The 13,543-nt window shown below is 47.1% G+C and overlaps 1 protein-coding gene across 1 annotated transcript in view; it reads left to right on the forward strand.

Moving 5' to 3' along the window:
* THRA (thyroid hormone receptor alpha) overlaps positions 1-13,543 on the forward strand; it is a 120,154-nt gene that overhangs the window by 68,637 nt on the left and 37,974 nt on the right. The window contains exon 2 of the mRNA XM_081886401.1: positions 2,062-2,325. Within this exon, the coding sequence (XP_081742527.1) occupies positions 2,273-2,325 (53 nt within the window). The 5' untranslated portion in view covers positions 2,062-2,272. The remainder of the gene's footprint in view (positions 1-2,061; positions 2,326-13,543) is intronic.

Here is a 13,543-nt window from a genome sequence, read left to right on the forward strand (position 1 = left end):
CCTCTGAATACCAGACGCTGAGGACAGAAAACAGGGGACTTCTGCTATGTCCATCATGAGCTTCGCAAGAGCTGTGTGGGCGCAGTCCCAGATTGACGTTCCAATCAGTTCACATGTCTGAGCTGGAAGGCCTGTATTCAGATTCCGGCTCGGTCCTAGAGTCCTTGCCATGGCAGCCTTGAGCAGATCTTTGCTTCTCAGCACCAGAGAAGAATAAGCTGGTGTGATTTCCTCCTCCAACCCCACAACCACCAATAATAATGTTACAAGAATTAGAGAAACCTTCCTGTTAAGCCACCAGCCTCCATGGTAAAAGGCTGCCCTGGTTTGCCACTTACCACTCCCTCTGGGCTTACGGTATATGTCACAAATGGAGAGCAGGTATACTTAGAAAGTTAGTCAATGGGGAAGCAGCTCTGGGCTCAAGCAAGTGAGCCAAGCTGCATACTAGGGCTAAGGAAGCAACTCGCCATTTCAGCTTGGTGAATATTTGTAGGGCAACATACGAGGACGATCCGTTACATCCTGTCTTTTAGCAAAAGAAATCTGACAAGTCTTCCAGTGGGGAAAATTCCCCGCTTTCTCCCACTGTTTCCTTCCCTAACTTCGAATAATAATAATAATAATAATAATAATAATAATAATAATAACAACAACCCATAGCATTTATATTGAGCTTTAGGGCATCTGTGTACGTTATCTCAGTAACACTTACATCAACACCGTAAGGTGGGTTACTGCTGCTGCTGTGGTGGTTGTGGTTGCTCCTAAACTGCAGAACATTGTCTGATGGTGAGAAATAGTGGCTTGCTTTGTGACAACATCTGAGTTCATAGCAGAGGCAAAATTTGAATCGGAGACTTCCTGGTTCACAGCTTGCACTCTTTATCAGCCACAAGGGATGGAAGAAGGCAGGAATTGGTAACAACCAGCGCTTATATTTATTTCAGTGTAAAGGACACATCAAAACAATGTATAAAAAAGTGCCATTGATTACGTATCATTTGCAGACTTAAAAACAAACAACAATGTGAACAACTTGTGATAGCGCTCGCTTGACTGATTTCCATTCCTGACCACAGGCAAACACACGAAAGTTCCGCTTTCTTTTCCATTTTTGTTGCAATTTTCTGATACCCCCAGCAGCTACTTTACAATTAACTCTAAAGAGTAGCATACAAGAAATGTGATGCACAGACTCAAGTACCACATCCAGCAATTCTCTGTCTTCAGTCTTCAAAAAGGATTGTATTTCTAGCCCTCATGGAAAACTTGTGGGGCAGCACCCAGCTCCGGTTCCAATGATGCAGAGGTGACATGGAGGACAGCTGATCTCTATTATTACTTTTTATTGGGGGTGGGGAATCCATTAGTGGTCAAATGTTAATGAGGAAAAAGGCACTCTGCATATGCTCAAAGGTAGTGTCTGAAAAGCTTTGGTGCCTGTTTCTTCCCCATGGCTGCTACTTCAAGCAGTATAATGTAGCAGTGCTCAAACCTTTTCCTTCTTCCATTTGTCCTTCCCAGTACAGTGGTACCTCGGGTTTAGAACTTAATTTGTTCCAGAGGTCCGTTCTTAACCTGAAACTGTTCTTAACCTGAAGTACCACTTTAGCTAATGGGGCCTCCTGCTGCTGCCGCGCCGCTGGAGCACGATTTCTGTTCTCATCCTGAGGTAAAGTTCTTAACCTGAACCACTATTTCTGGGTTAGTGGAGTGTGTAACCTGAAGCGCATGTAACCTGAAGTGTATGTAACCCGAGGTACCACTGTACTTGAGTCTTTACCAGATTATTCTGCAGTGGAGGTGCAGAAAAAACAACAACCCCCAATTAATCCTGCATGGCTTGGAGCGAAATAATCAGGAACTTTGGGTGGCTGGTGGGTTAGAATTTGCACAACCCATACACTAAAGTAGGATCGTGGTCGGGATCTTTTTATTATTGTTATTACTGCATTGTGTTCCGAAGTCGAAAGAGATAGGAAGAGCCTGCACATTAAAAAAAGTGAATTTTTTAAAAAAGCAGTTTCTCCCATGTGTTGTTGTTTTTTGTCTTCTCAGCCTTTCACCGCCACGTTTCGCCCCAGAATGCTTGCTGCTCACCGACACTGAAGGAGTCGCAGATGGGGCCTGCCTCCTAACTCCGGTTCACGGCCCCCTCCCAAATCCCAAATCCCAAACCCGCATCTGTCGTGGCGACCGCGGAGCGTCGCCTCTGGGGGCGGAGCCCACCTTGGTCTCTCCTTATTGGTTCTGGATGGAATTGCGGTGAATGGAACAGAAGCCCAGCACGGTGGAGTGCCTGTCGGAGCCAGAGGACACCCGGTAAGGGCACACCCACCCAGTAGGGATCCTAGCGCACCGTGCACTGCAGATTTTGGGGAGTTCTGCTTGCGTATACCCTAACCGCAGGTGCTTGTTTAAGAGGACGCCATTAAAAAAAACCTTCATTCTCTCCATTTCCATCAACACAGTAACAGCGAGTTCGCAATAATTAATAATAATAATAATAATAGTAATTATACCCCACCCTCCCCAGCCAACGCCAGGCTCAGGGCGGTTAACAAGCAATAATAAAAACAAATTGAATGAATACAACTTAAAAACAAGATTAAAATGCAACATTAAAATACTGAAACATAAAATATTAAAATGCAGCCTCATCACAGGAGGAGAAAGGAAAAAGGAAAAAGAGAGAGGGGGAGGGAATCAATTTGGCTCCAAGCCAAAGGCCAGGCAGAACAACTCTATCTTACAGGCCCTGCAGAAAGAAATCAGATCCTGCAGGACCCTGATCTCATGAGGCAGAGCGTTCCACCAGGCCAGAGCCAGTGTTGAAAAGGCCCTGGCTCTGGTTGAAGCTAATCTAACTTCCTTAGGGCCTTGGACCACTAGGGTGTTGCTATTTATGGACCTTGAGGCTCTCCATGGGGCATACCGGGAGAGGTGGTCCCGTAGATATGAGGGTCCTAGGCCTTGAAGAAGCAATAGAGAGTGTGCAGCTCAAAGTGATTTTTGGTGGTGTCCAGTATCTGAATCTTTCATTTCTGAATCCATACCATGCAAGCGGCAAATGTGGAACTGAGTGTCTGAATGTTGAATTCAGGATCATGTGTTTCCTGTCAGCCTTGCCTTTTAAAAAAAGAAAAGAAAAAGCTTGAATTGGAGGAACAACTTTCCCCCACCCTGTCCGCCATTTTTCATCTCTTACTCTGGGTTGTAACCAATGATAGTCAGAGTAGACCCATTGAAATTAGTGGACAATGACCGACTTGGGTCGCTTGTTTTATTTACGGCATTTATTTATTTATTTGGTTGATTTGTATGCCACCTTTTCCTACAAGCTGCCCAAGGTGGCATACATGATTCTCTCACTCCTCTTTTAAACCCTGCAACAACCCTGTGAGGTTGATTAGGTTGAGAGGCGGTGACTGGCCCAAGTCAGCTTCATGACTGAGTGGGGATTTGAATCCTTGTTTTTCTGGTCCTAGAGCGACACTCTAGCCACCATGTCACACTGGCTCTTTAGTTACCGTACTTTTCCGTCTATAAGACGCCGCCGTTTATAAAACTACCCCTATTTTTGGGGACTCAGTTTTAAGAAAATGGGGGGAGATGGCTCAGAGTTGAGCTTTTTTGCAGAGCATTGTGCAGAGTTGTGCCAATATTTGCTCACCTGCACTCATCACAAAATCCGCCTCCTTTCTGTCCCATCGCCGGAAGAAGCTGCAAATCACATGCCCAACTGCCAGAGCGTCAGCCAATCAACACGCACAATAGCCGCTGACAGACACAGCAGCAACTAATCAAACGTCCATCCTATGCAGTACCCATGTATAAGACAACACCCACTTTTTAGCATGATTTTTAAAGAAAAAAACATAGTCTTATACACGGAAAAGTATGGTAAATTCATCTCAGTGGGTCTGCTCAGAGCATGAGTAGCATTAAACTATGTCTTGGTCCTCCATCTTGGTGGACTGAATGCATTCTCATATTTTTAAGGAGTGGCAGCCTGATACACTGGATCAAGCAGGGCAGATTTGACCATAAATCTCAGGCTTACCTATTGTTTGCATCTTTGGGTGCCATGCTGCATTCCATGTTAATTTCCAAGCACTGCAGGGCACACTGATCAGGTAGCTTCTAGCACATCACTAGGAAGCCATAAATTAAAGACTGCTGAACCAAAAACCGCTACCTGCCAAGGAGTCTGCTTCTTGTCTCCTCTGGGCATTTTGCTCCTCTGTTCTTGCCTCCTTTCAACCAGCCTCCATTAGGGGTGAGTAATTCTGCCCTATAGCTCTATGGTGTATGGTTGGATCATTCAACTTCTTCGACTGTGGAAACGCAGAAGAATTATATTGCTTACCAGGAAGCTGCCCATTGCATCTCTGCGTGAGTCAGTGTTAGAAATTCAGATATATATAAGCTAATTGCCAATGGCACCTTAAACCTAGGTTATAGTTGCCACAGCGAAAGGTCTGGGCTTCTTCTCCCCCCCCCCAAAGGAATTTATTGCTGCTGCTGTTGTATTTATTGTTATTTTCATTTCTATGTCGCTTTATATTTTAAAGAAAAAGTCTCAAAGTGGTTTACAATTTGTTTAAAACAGTAAATAAAACAATCCAGAATAAAACAAATTCAAGCTTCAAGGGCAATACAGTATTTCAGATCCTCCTCTAAGTGACATTTTGCTTTCCCCATATTAATCTAACTACCATATTTATTTGAATGCAATGTGCACCTTTTTTGGCCAAATTACGTTGCATTAGATTTGATGCCGCATTTACACTCGCCACCAAATACTTTTTCGGTTTCGAGGTTTTGAAAATTGAGGTGCGCATTAGATTTGCATAAATACGGTACATAATTTATAGAGCTGCCCCATAGCAGAAGTACTCTAGGAAGCCAGTGCAGTGTAGTGGTTAGAGCATGGGTAGGCAAAGTAAGGCCTGGGGGCCAGATCTGGCCCCATGTTACATGAGTAGAATGTGTCCTTTTATTTCAAATGCATCTCTGGGTTATTTGTGGGGTTTGCCTGGTGTTTTTACATGAGTAGAATGTGTGGTTTTATTTAAAATGCATCTCTGGGTTATTTGTGGGGCATAGGAATTCGTTTGTCGTCCCCCCCCCACCCGCCCACCCCAATATAGTCTGCCCCCCCCCACAAGGTCTGAGGGACAGTGGACCGGCCCCCAGCTGAAAAAGTTTGCTGACCCCTGGGTTAGTGTGTTGGACTCAGACCTGGGAGATCAGGGTTCAAATCCCCACTCAGTCATGAAGCTCACTGGGTAAGCTTGGGCCAGTCACTGCCTCTTAGCTTCTTAACCTACCTCACAGGGTCGTTGTAGGGATTAACTGAGGCGGGGAATGAACCATGTGCTCCTTGGAGAAAAAGGTGGGATATAAATGCACTGAATAAGCTCTTCTGCTTACTTGCTTAAGAGAACTGGAAGGCCCAGCCAGATGGAGATTTCACTTGCCAACCTGGCATCCAGAAATCTCCACATGGTCGCAATTGGACCTGCGCCAGGCACAAATCGCACCTGGCTAATTTCTATCTCTGGTCTGTGTACTGGGCTTGCCTCCTTCCAGTCAAGAAGCACTCTTCAAAAGAGTGACCCGCACAGAAATGGGGCGAGTGGAGAATTCGTAACTCTTACATGGTCCTAAAGTGAAGTTCATTTTTTAAAAAATGTAAAGGTGATCCCAGACTGTCACTCTCCTTGGGTGGGATTCTGCCACATCCCAGCAAACATTGTTTGTGCAGTTAAAGCTGATTGGGGCGCTCTTTCAGGAAACCTGTTCCTCCAAAAGACCGGACGTTTGGGGATAAGGAAAAAGAGGGGAAATTGCGCTGGAAAGTGTAAGGCAACAAATCAGAAGCAACCTAAGTGAAAGCCATCTTCTTTCCTGAATTTCAAGTATGGTTGAGGTATCAGAAGTTTATCGCTGCAGTTGCATGTTCTTTCAAGTCCTTTTTTTTTTACTGTTAATATAAATCTGCTTTTCTGAGAAGTAGTTTGGTGTTTTGCATTTAATCTGGTAAGTAAATCAGGAGAAGCATTTCCACGAAGGCTTATTAGGGTCGAGGCGGAGCAGCTTTTGAACCTGCCTTCTCCTTTGATGCATGAGCCAAATAACCTATATGTCGAATCCCAGGGCTCCATAGCTATGGGGCTAGGGGTGTGCTATGCTCTGGGTGGGTGCCAGCTGCTGGTTGGGGCTGCCTGAGATCCCAGACACAGGTGTGAATGAGGGTGCAAAAATGGGCAGCGGGCTCCAGAATAATATTTGCATTGTGCATTTATGGTGTTGGCAAGGGGAGTCGGTTTTCATAGAATCGTAGACGGGGTCACGAGGGTCATCTAGTCCAACCCCCTGCAATGCAGGAATCTCTCTGCCCAACATGGGGTTCAAAACCACAAGTAATATGTATGTGTGAAATGGATCTGTCCCACTAAATAAAAGATAAGGAAATGAAGATCCGAAAGCCCAGGTGAATAAAAAACAGATAATGATGGCTCCAGGAGTGCCATCAGATAGAGCACTCCGTAAACGGGGAGCCACCACTGAGAAGGCCCATTCTCAGGTTGCTGCCCTCCGTGCCTCCCTTGAGGAGGGCATGCAGAGAAGTGCCTCAGATGCTGAATGCAGGGTCTTGGTGGTTTCACATGGGGAGAGGCAGTCCTTGAGGTCTTGGCATCCTGAGCCACATAAGGCTTTATAAGCCCAAACCAGCACTTTGAATTGGGCCCAGAAACTAATTAGTAGCCACCGCCATCAGGCCAGGATTGGTATTAATGGGTGCAGACTGCCTTGCCCCAGTGAGCAGCCTGGTTGCTGAATTCTGCATAAGCTCCTGTTTCTAAACCGTCTTCAAAGGCATCTCCATGCATAAAGCATTGCAGCAATCTATCCTAGAAGCTACCAGTCAAGTGCCTTTGGGTGCTTGCAAACAGGGCACAGCGGGGCTCGGCCTTCTGCTGTGGTTTCTCCCCATCTTCTTGCACTCAGAGGTGTATTACTGCTGTATGCACAGGTTCCATTTGGCTACTGTGGCTAATAGCCCATGAAACTCACGGTGTTGTTGCCTCAGTCAGCTCACTCTCCCCGTTGAGGCTACTGTGCAGGGTTATTGCTTTGAGCTTTTGTGTGATGAAAAGTGTCGCAATTTGGAGAGGTGCTAGGTGCCTTCAGACCCCCGTAACTTCTCTCAGGATGCAGTAAATCAGAGGGTTGCATTTGGACTCGGAAGACCCAAGTTCAGCCACTGTGAGGCTCCTTGCGTATCTTTCAGCCCGTCTCTGCCTCATCTACCTTGCAGGGTTGTTGTGGTGACAATGGAAGGGTATAAATGAGATGATGTAACAAGAGTACATATTCACCCTGTAGTACTTTTAACAAAAACAAAACAAGCAAGCACCCACAGTGGGGTACAGAACCCAGGTGTCCTAGATCTCATCTTCCCTTCCTCTCTGCACTCTATTTGTCAATAGCTCAGTTGGTAGAGCATGAGACTCTTAATCTCAGGGTTGTGGGTTCGAGTCCCACGTTGGGCAAAAGATCCCTGCATTGCAAAGGGGTTGGGCTAGATGACCCTCGTGATCCCTTACAACCCTACGAGTCTGTGATCTACAAAATGAAGTAATGCAGCTCTTTGTGGACTTTGCTGATGATTATCTTGCAAGTGGGTAGACCGATTTTAATCCTTAGCATTTGCATTTTGCACTTCGTAGGGTTTCAAAGAATTGTTTCATTTTTTTGGTAATCCTTGCAAAGACCCTGCAAGGTAGGCCAGTATTACTTATCTCTGTTTTAATACAGATTAGGGGAGAGGGCTGAAGAAGAGAGAATGGCTTTTCCTAAGGCCACCTGGTGATTTCAGAGCAGAGGCGAAGCTCGAATCAGACAGTTCCTGGGGAGAGGGCGGAGGTGCTTTGCCTGCAGACAACCCCAGGTTCCATCTCTCGCAGACTCCAGTAAAGAGTTTCAAGGAGCAGGTAGATGAGGAAGGGGCTGTACATGAAACACTGATGGCCCACTGCCTGCCAGAGTAGACACTACTGGGCTGGATAGATAAACACACTTGCCTGGTATAAGGCATCTTCTTCCTATGTTCAGCTCAGTCTGTGAGCCACTGTGCTAGAGTAGCTCTCATAGATGCAAATATAATTAAGCTGCATAATTTAAGATGCAGAGGCATTCCTTGATATAGAACAGAGAGAGAGAATACGCTTGGGAGCTTGATGTCCTACTCAGTCTCCTGCCAGAACAGCTGTGATTTTTATCTCTTTCCACAGTGCTGCTGCTGGTGCTGCTGCGAGAGTCGCAGTCCTAGCAAGGGCTCGTCTCTATGTGTGCCAGGCCGCAAGCCCATCCTGTTTACCCCTTCCATCTGTGGCATACGGAAGGGCCAAGGAGAGAGGATGGGGGTCAGGATAATGGGCCCATTCTCCGACACTGGCACCGGCTGGGCCCTAATGGGCCCCACAACTCAGCAGGTGCCTTTTTTTGCCAGCAAGACTGTCTGCCCGCCCGTCAGCCAGCTGTGCTGCTGCCTCTGTTTGCCCAGACTTTCCTGGCACGTAGCGCTGGCAGCCAGAAGAGCCGTGCAGGGTGGGGGTGGGAAACCAAATTACGTAGGAAATAATCTCCCCTCCACCACCACCTTCCACCTGCCCCCAAGCATTGGGAAGCGGCTGCCTTTTTGTCCATGCAGCTGCAATATCCTTTTGCATGAGTGCAAAGTGTTTTTATTGCCTTTGCCCCTCCCCACAAGGTTTCCACCATTCCCTGTTGTACAAATGGGCAGGGGAAATGATGGCTGTGCCACAGGCCAAATAGGGAGTCAGTGGCAGAGTGGAGTCCGTCTTTAATACCGGCATTCTCCCCAGCAGCTTTTACAGTGAGTCTGGAGAAAAACAAGTGATGTTGAGGTGGGTGTGGGTGGGAGGAGCAAGCGGGGTGTGTGTGTCTGCACCCCAAATCAGCCCCACATCTGGACTTTGTGATGCCCTCCAAACATCACCCTCTAATGGACTAGCTAGGCAGTTCCCGTCTCCTTCGTCCCACTTTTTGATGGGAACGCAGCCTGCTAGCCGCTTGCTACCAATCCCAGACTTCAAATATTTGCTGCTTGCCCTGCTGGAGGCTGACACTAGGCCTGCCAGAACTGCAAGGGGAGAAGGGTATATCCAACACACTGCAGTGGCTCAGCGGGTAAACTAAGCCAAGGCAGGAAAATAGGAGGCTGAAAAGGACTTCATTGAAACCATCATCATCATCATTATTATTATTATTATTATTATTATTATTATTCAGATTTCTTACCCTGCCCTTCACCATGCACTCCCAGGGTGAGATGTAATCATTTAAAAAACACAACATTAAAATAAATGACAGCCAAGAGAATAGGGTGGGCACTAGAATATATTGGGTGTTGAACGCTAGGGTAATTTGAGATGCTTTCAGTATGTGTCGAAACCTACGTAATGAAGGCACCCAGTGAACATCTTTGAGCAAAACAAATGGCCCACTTCTGCCCTCCCCACCCCTGCAAATAAAGGGTGGAGAAAAAGCGAATCTGGTCCTGTTTTGGAAAAACTCAAAAGTCATACCACACAGGGGCACTTCCTTGCAGATGTTGAGTTTTCCAGTTGTAGCATTTACATAGGTATGGAATTAGGGGCTAGCAAGGAATGTGCAGGATCCTTCTGGCAAGGAGACCACATCAATGCAGTTCAAGCCCTGGTGCTGGGAAGACATGCTGGTGAGGGCAAACTCCCACCTCCCACCCCAAGCATATGTACACACACACACACAGTTCCCCTAAAAGCCACAGTGAGCCATCAGCCAAGGGAAGTTACACACCGCAGAAAAGATGGCTGAAGTATAAAAAAGAGCTTTAGATTTCTCAAGGAAGCAAGCCAAGCCGCAACTGAGGAGAAATATGAAAACCACCCTGGGTCACAAGTCAGTTTGTTCTGGAGGGAAATCCCTTCCTGATGCCAACTTTCATAATGCCTCAAATTCAAGTAAAACCCTGTTTATGGAATCCTCCACAAGGCAATTTTATTTTTAGGGAAGGTAGTGGAATCATTCCCAGACCACAGTATTATAGATTCCTCTTCCCCTGCTTCCCTCCCCCCACCCCACCCTGAAGCAAAGGGCATTGTAGAGTAGCTAAGAGGGTAAGTTGCGAAGTCTCCAGTTTTTAACTCTGCCATAAATTAGCCAGCCCCATCAATGGGAAGCCACTGGCCTTATCAACCTCAGCTTCCCATCTGCAGCAGCACGATAACAGCACTGGCCTACCTTACAGGCTCGTTGTAAGGTCACCGAGCCAAATGCCTGGGTAAGTGCTGAATAAATACGAAGCATTTTGCTTGTTACTATTATTAGCCATTAGCATCATCATTTTGCTGCAGGTAAAGGGCCTTGTAGGTAGCTGCAGAGAGGATTCCTTAACAGGTGTATGCCAGGAAATGCAAACCTCACGAAAGGCATCTGCAGTTCAAACAGTGCTTGCAAACAGCTTCTTCATTCCCTTCCCACCCCAGGGTTGGGAAATTTGGCTCCCGCCAAGCGCCAGGGGGGAAAACATCACTTCTAGTCCTTTGAGATGCTTCTGCCTTTTTGCCGGCAGTAATCCTGATTTTGTGTTGCAAGATCATCTGCCGCAACACGCTCGCACCTGTACATGCACTTGTATCATTGCACAAGCAGCGGTGGTGATGTGTGGAAAGGTGCTGGTGGGGTTTTTGGGGGTTGTTGGTTTTTTTACCTGCCCTCATGCACACTCTTATGGCCGTTTTACGGGAGGGGCACTTTTGTGTGTGGAAGTCTAGATTCGGCAGACACGATGCGGTTCTGGGGAAACTGCATGTTAGTGACTATGCAGTACAGGCTTGGCAGCCTTCCCTTTGCAAGGAGAGAAGTGTCATCCTGCTAGGGTCCGGGCTGTAGAAGCTCCCTTATCTTTTCCCTGCTGTACATACACCCCTTTGGCAAAAAAATTAAGATAAATGCTGTTGTTCAGGTGTGATGATCACACCTGGCCACATGGTGGCAGACTTGCTCCATAATGTACCCTAGGCAAAGCCGTTCAGGGAGCAAAGGGTAAAGGGCATTGGAGGTGGGATGGTAGGCAGGACTTGGGACAGATGTGGTTGCAGCTGCAGCACAGAGCAACCAGCGATTAAGAGGAGAGTTTGAGATTGATATGTAATCACCAGCCCAGCAAGGAAGGGGTTGGCAGGCCAACGGTGTATGGACACGTGCCATCAAAGTTGTAAATGGCCAAGCAGGGTTTCGACTGAAGCCAGTAATCTGCCTCTGGATGCGTAGCTTTAAAGCACAATGCCCAACTCCAAAGGATTCTGGGCAGTGTAGTTCTTAAGTGCTCCTGGGAATTGTAACGCTGTGCAGGGTAAAACTACAGCACCCAGAATTCTTTGAGGGGAGGGAATGTGCTTTGAATTATCTCTGGACAGTAGGCCACACAAAAACCAGAGGTTTCAACATTGACACCTCTGCATCCAGTCCAGCAAGAGGCATTATTGCATGTCAGAGACAGGGAAAAGACCTGAACAAGGGTGTGGAGTTGAGCACATTCTGTCACCCTCAAAGGATTGGCAATGTAGTTTGCTCAGCGTTTTTGGGAATTGTAACCCTGTGGACTACAGTGCCCAGAATTCTCTGAGGGAAGAAAGGCACTTCGAATGTGCTTTCAAGGTATCTTGTGAAGCGGGGTGGAGTGCGTTTTTCTTGCATCTCATCTCCATGTGTCTTGATAAACCGTGTGTGCATTATTCGGGGTGTGCTTTGTTCACATAGGAAGAGCCTCATTGGGCCCCATAAGGATCCCCGGACTCCGATCTCTCCTGGTCCCGGATTGGGAGCTGGGTGTGCCTTGGGGCACAGCCCTTGCCACAGAAATGCCCCCGGCACAATCTTCTGTTCTTGCCATGGGGCCCCAGGGCAGGCAAGTTTGTTCTCATGGCTTTGCATGCCGCTCCTGTCGTAAGCAAATAGCGAAGCTCCTCCACCTGGGATGGGAAGGAGAATGTGATGGGGCAGGACCTCTGTTCCCTAGTCTCATGTGGGAGGTAGGAACAATTGTGACGGATAAGGTATGGTTTTGTCACCCCGCTCCTTGAGCAACCACTTTTCCCACTCGCTCGCTCACGTGCACGTACACCTCATTTAGAAAGTGTGTGCTCACCAGAGCCCAGGTATGTGTGGCTGACCTCTGCTGCCTTTTTCTCGTGTTGCTTATGTGGTTGGTCTTTGGATTAGCTGTGCGTGCTGCTGCGATTCTTTGGGAGCCGAGACGACTGCAAAAATGTGTCGCTGGCTGCAGGAATCAACTTCTTGAAAATCCCCGACCTCGTTGCGAATCAAGTTCCTGGCCCTCAAGATTGTGAAGTCTAGGGTGTGGGTCTGAAGGGGTATGGTGTAAGATTGCTAGCCATCGCGCTGACAGGGTCATTTCTCTCCCCCTCCTCCTTGTGGGTGGAGCCAAAGGACGTCAACCACACTGCCACCTGCTGCAAAGAGTTAGTGCTGCATCCTAGTGTAATCAGCAAATTTCTCACCCCCCCCCAAAAAAAATCTGTATGGCTCTGAGAGTTTCGGAAATCGGGGATTGGATTTGTTCTCTCTTTGTGTGTCTGTTTAAAGATGAAGGGTACTAATGCTTCACCAGGAAATCCGCCTGATCCCTGTTCACACCAAGGCGCTGGCCTATGCTTAAACAAGGGTTACAGGAGCTGAAACCTCCCTGGCATTCCTGGCTTCTAAAATGATCCTGTGCAGGCTGGAACGGCTCTGGTTGTTCCAGGTGATGAGGGAATTGCACTCTGCAGGGTGGCTCCTCCTTTTCTGTTCTGTGCCACAAATGATTAACAATGGGAAGGTCTGCCAGTAGAAGATATATTGAGGGATAGAACCTTACTTTTGCAAGGGCTGGGGTAGCATGTGTTTACCAGAAATTCCAAAATGTTTTGAAAGTACTCTGCACTTGCCTGTTCATGCCCTGTTTGCTGTGAGAGAGTGATTGTCAGCTACAGCGGTTGGAGGAGCGAGGGCCAGGACTCTTGGGTTCTCTATCTAGCTCCGTAGAAAACAGGAGGGACATCTGATTCACTGGTTATACCTTCTGAACAGGGGAGGAGGCTTGGCCACGTAGAAAAGAAGTCACTTCCCAACACACATACTTGCGAGGCACATTCTCCTCGGGTCCATAGCACGGGTGTATTGGCTATTTAATTTGCCGTATTTTGCTCAAAATTAATGTGGGTTCATTGGTTAACTTTTTGCTATCTATCTGCACATGCATACTTTTTTGCTGCATGAATTTATTTACTTACTTAGTGTATTTAAATTTCCTTTAAGGCTTCCCCTAAAGAGTCCTGGGAACTGTAGTCTGTCAAGGGTGCTGAGAACTGCTGTTATTATCATTACCATCATTGTATTAAATTTATTACCCTTCCCCCTAAGGCCCCAGGGCAGATAACAGCATTAAAACGCAACATTA

Source organism: Podarcis melisellensis, assembly GCF_964234715.1.
Source record: "Podarcis melisellensis genome assembly, chromosome: 13".
Classification (NCBI taxonomy): domain Eukaryota; kingdom Metazoa; phylum Chordata; class Lepidosauria; order Squamata; family Lacertidae; genus Podarcis; species Podarcis melisellensis.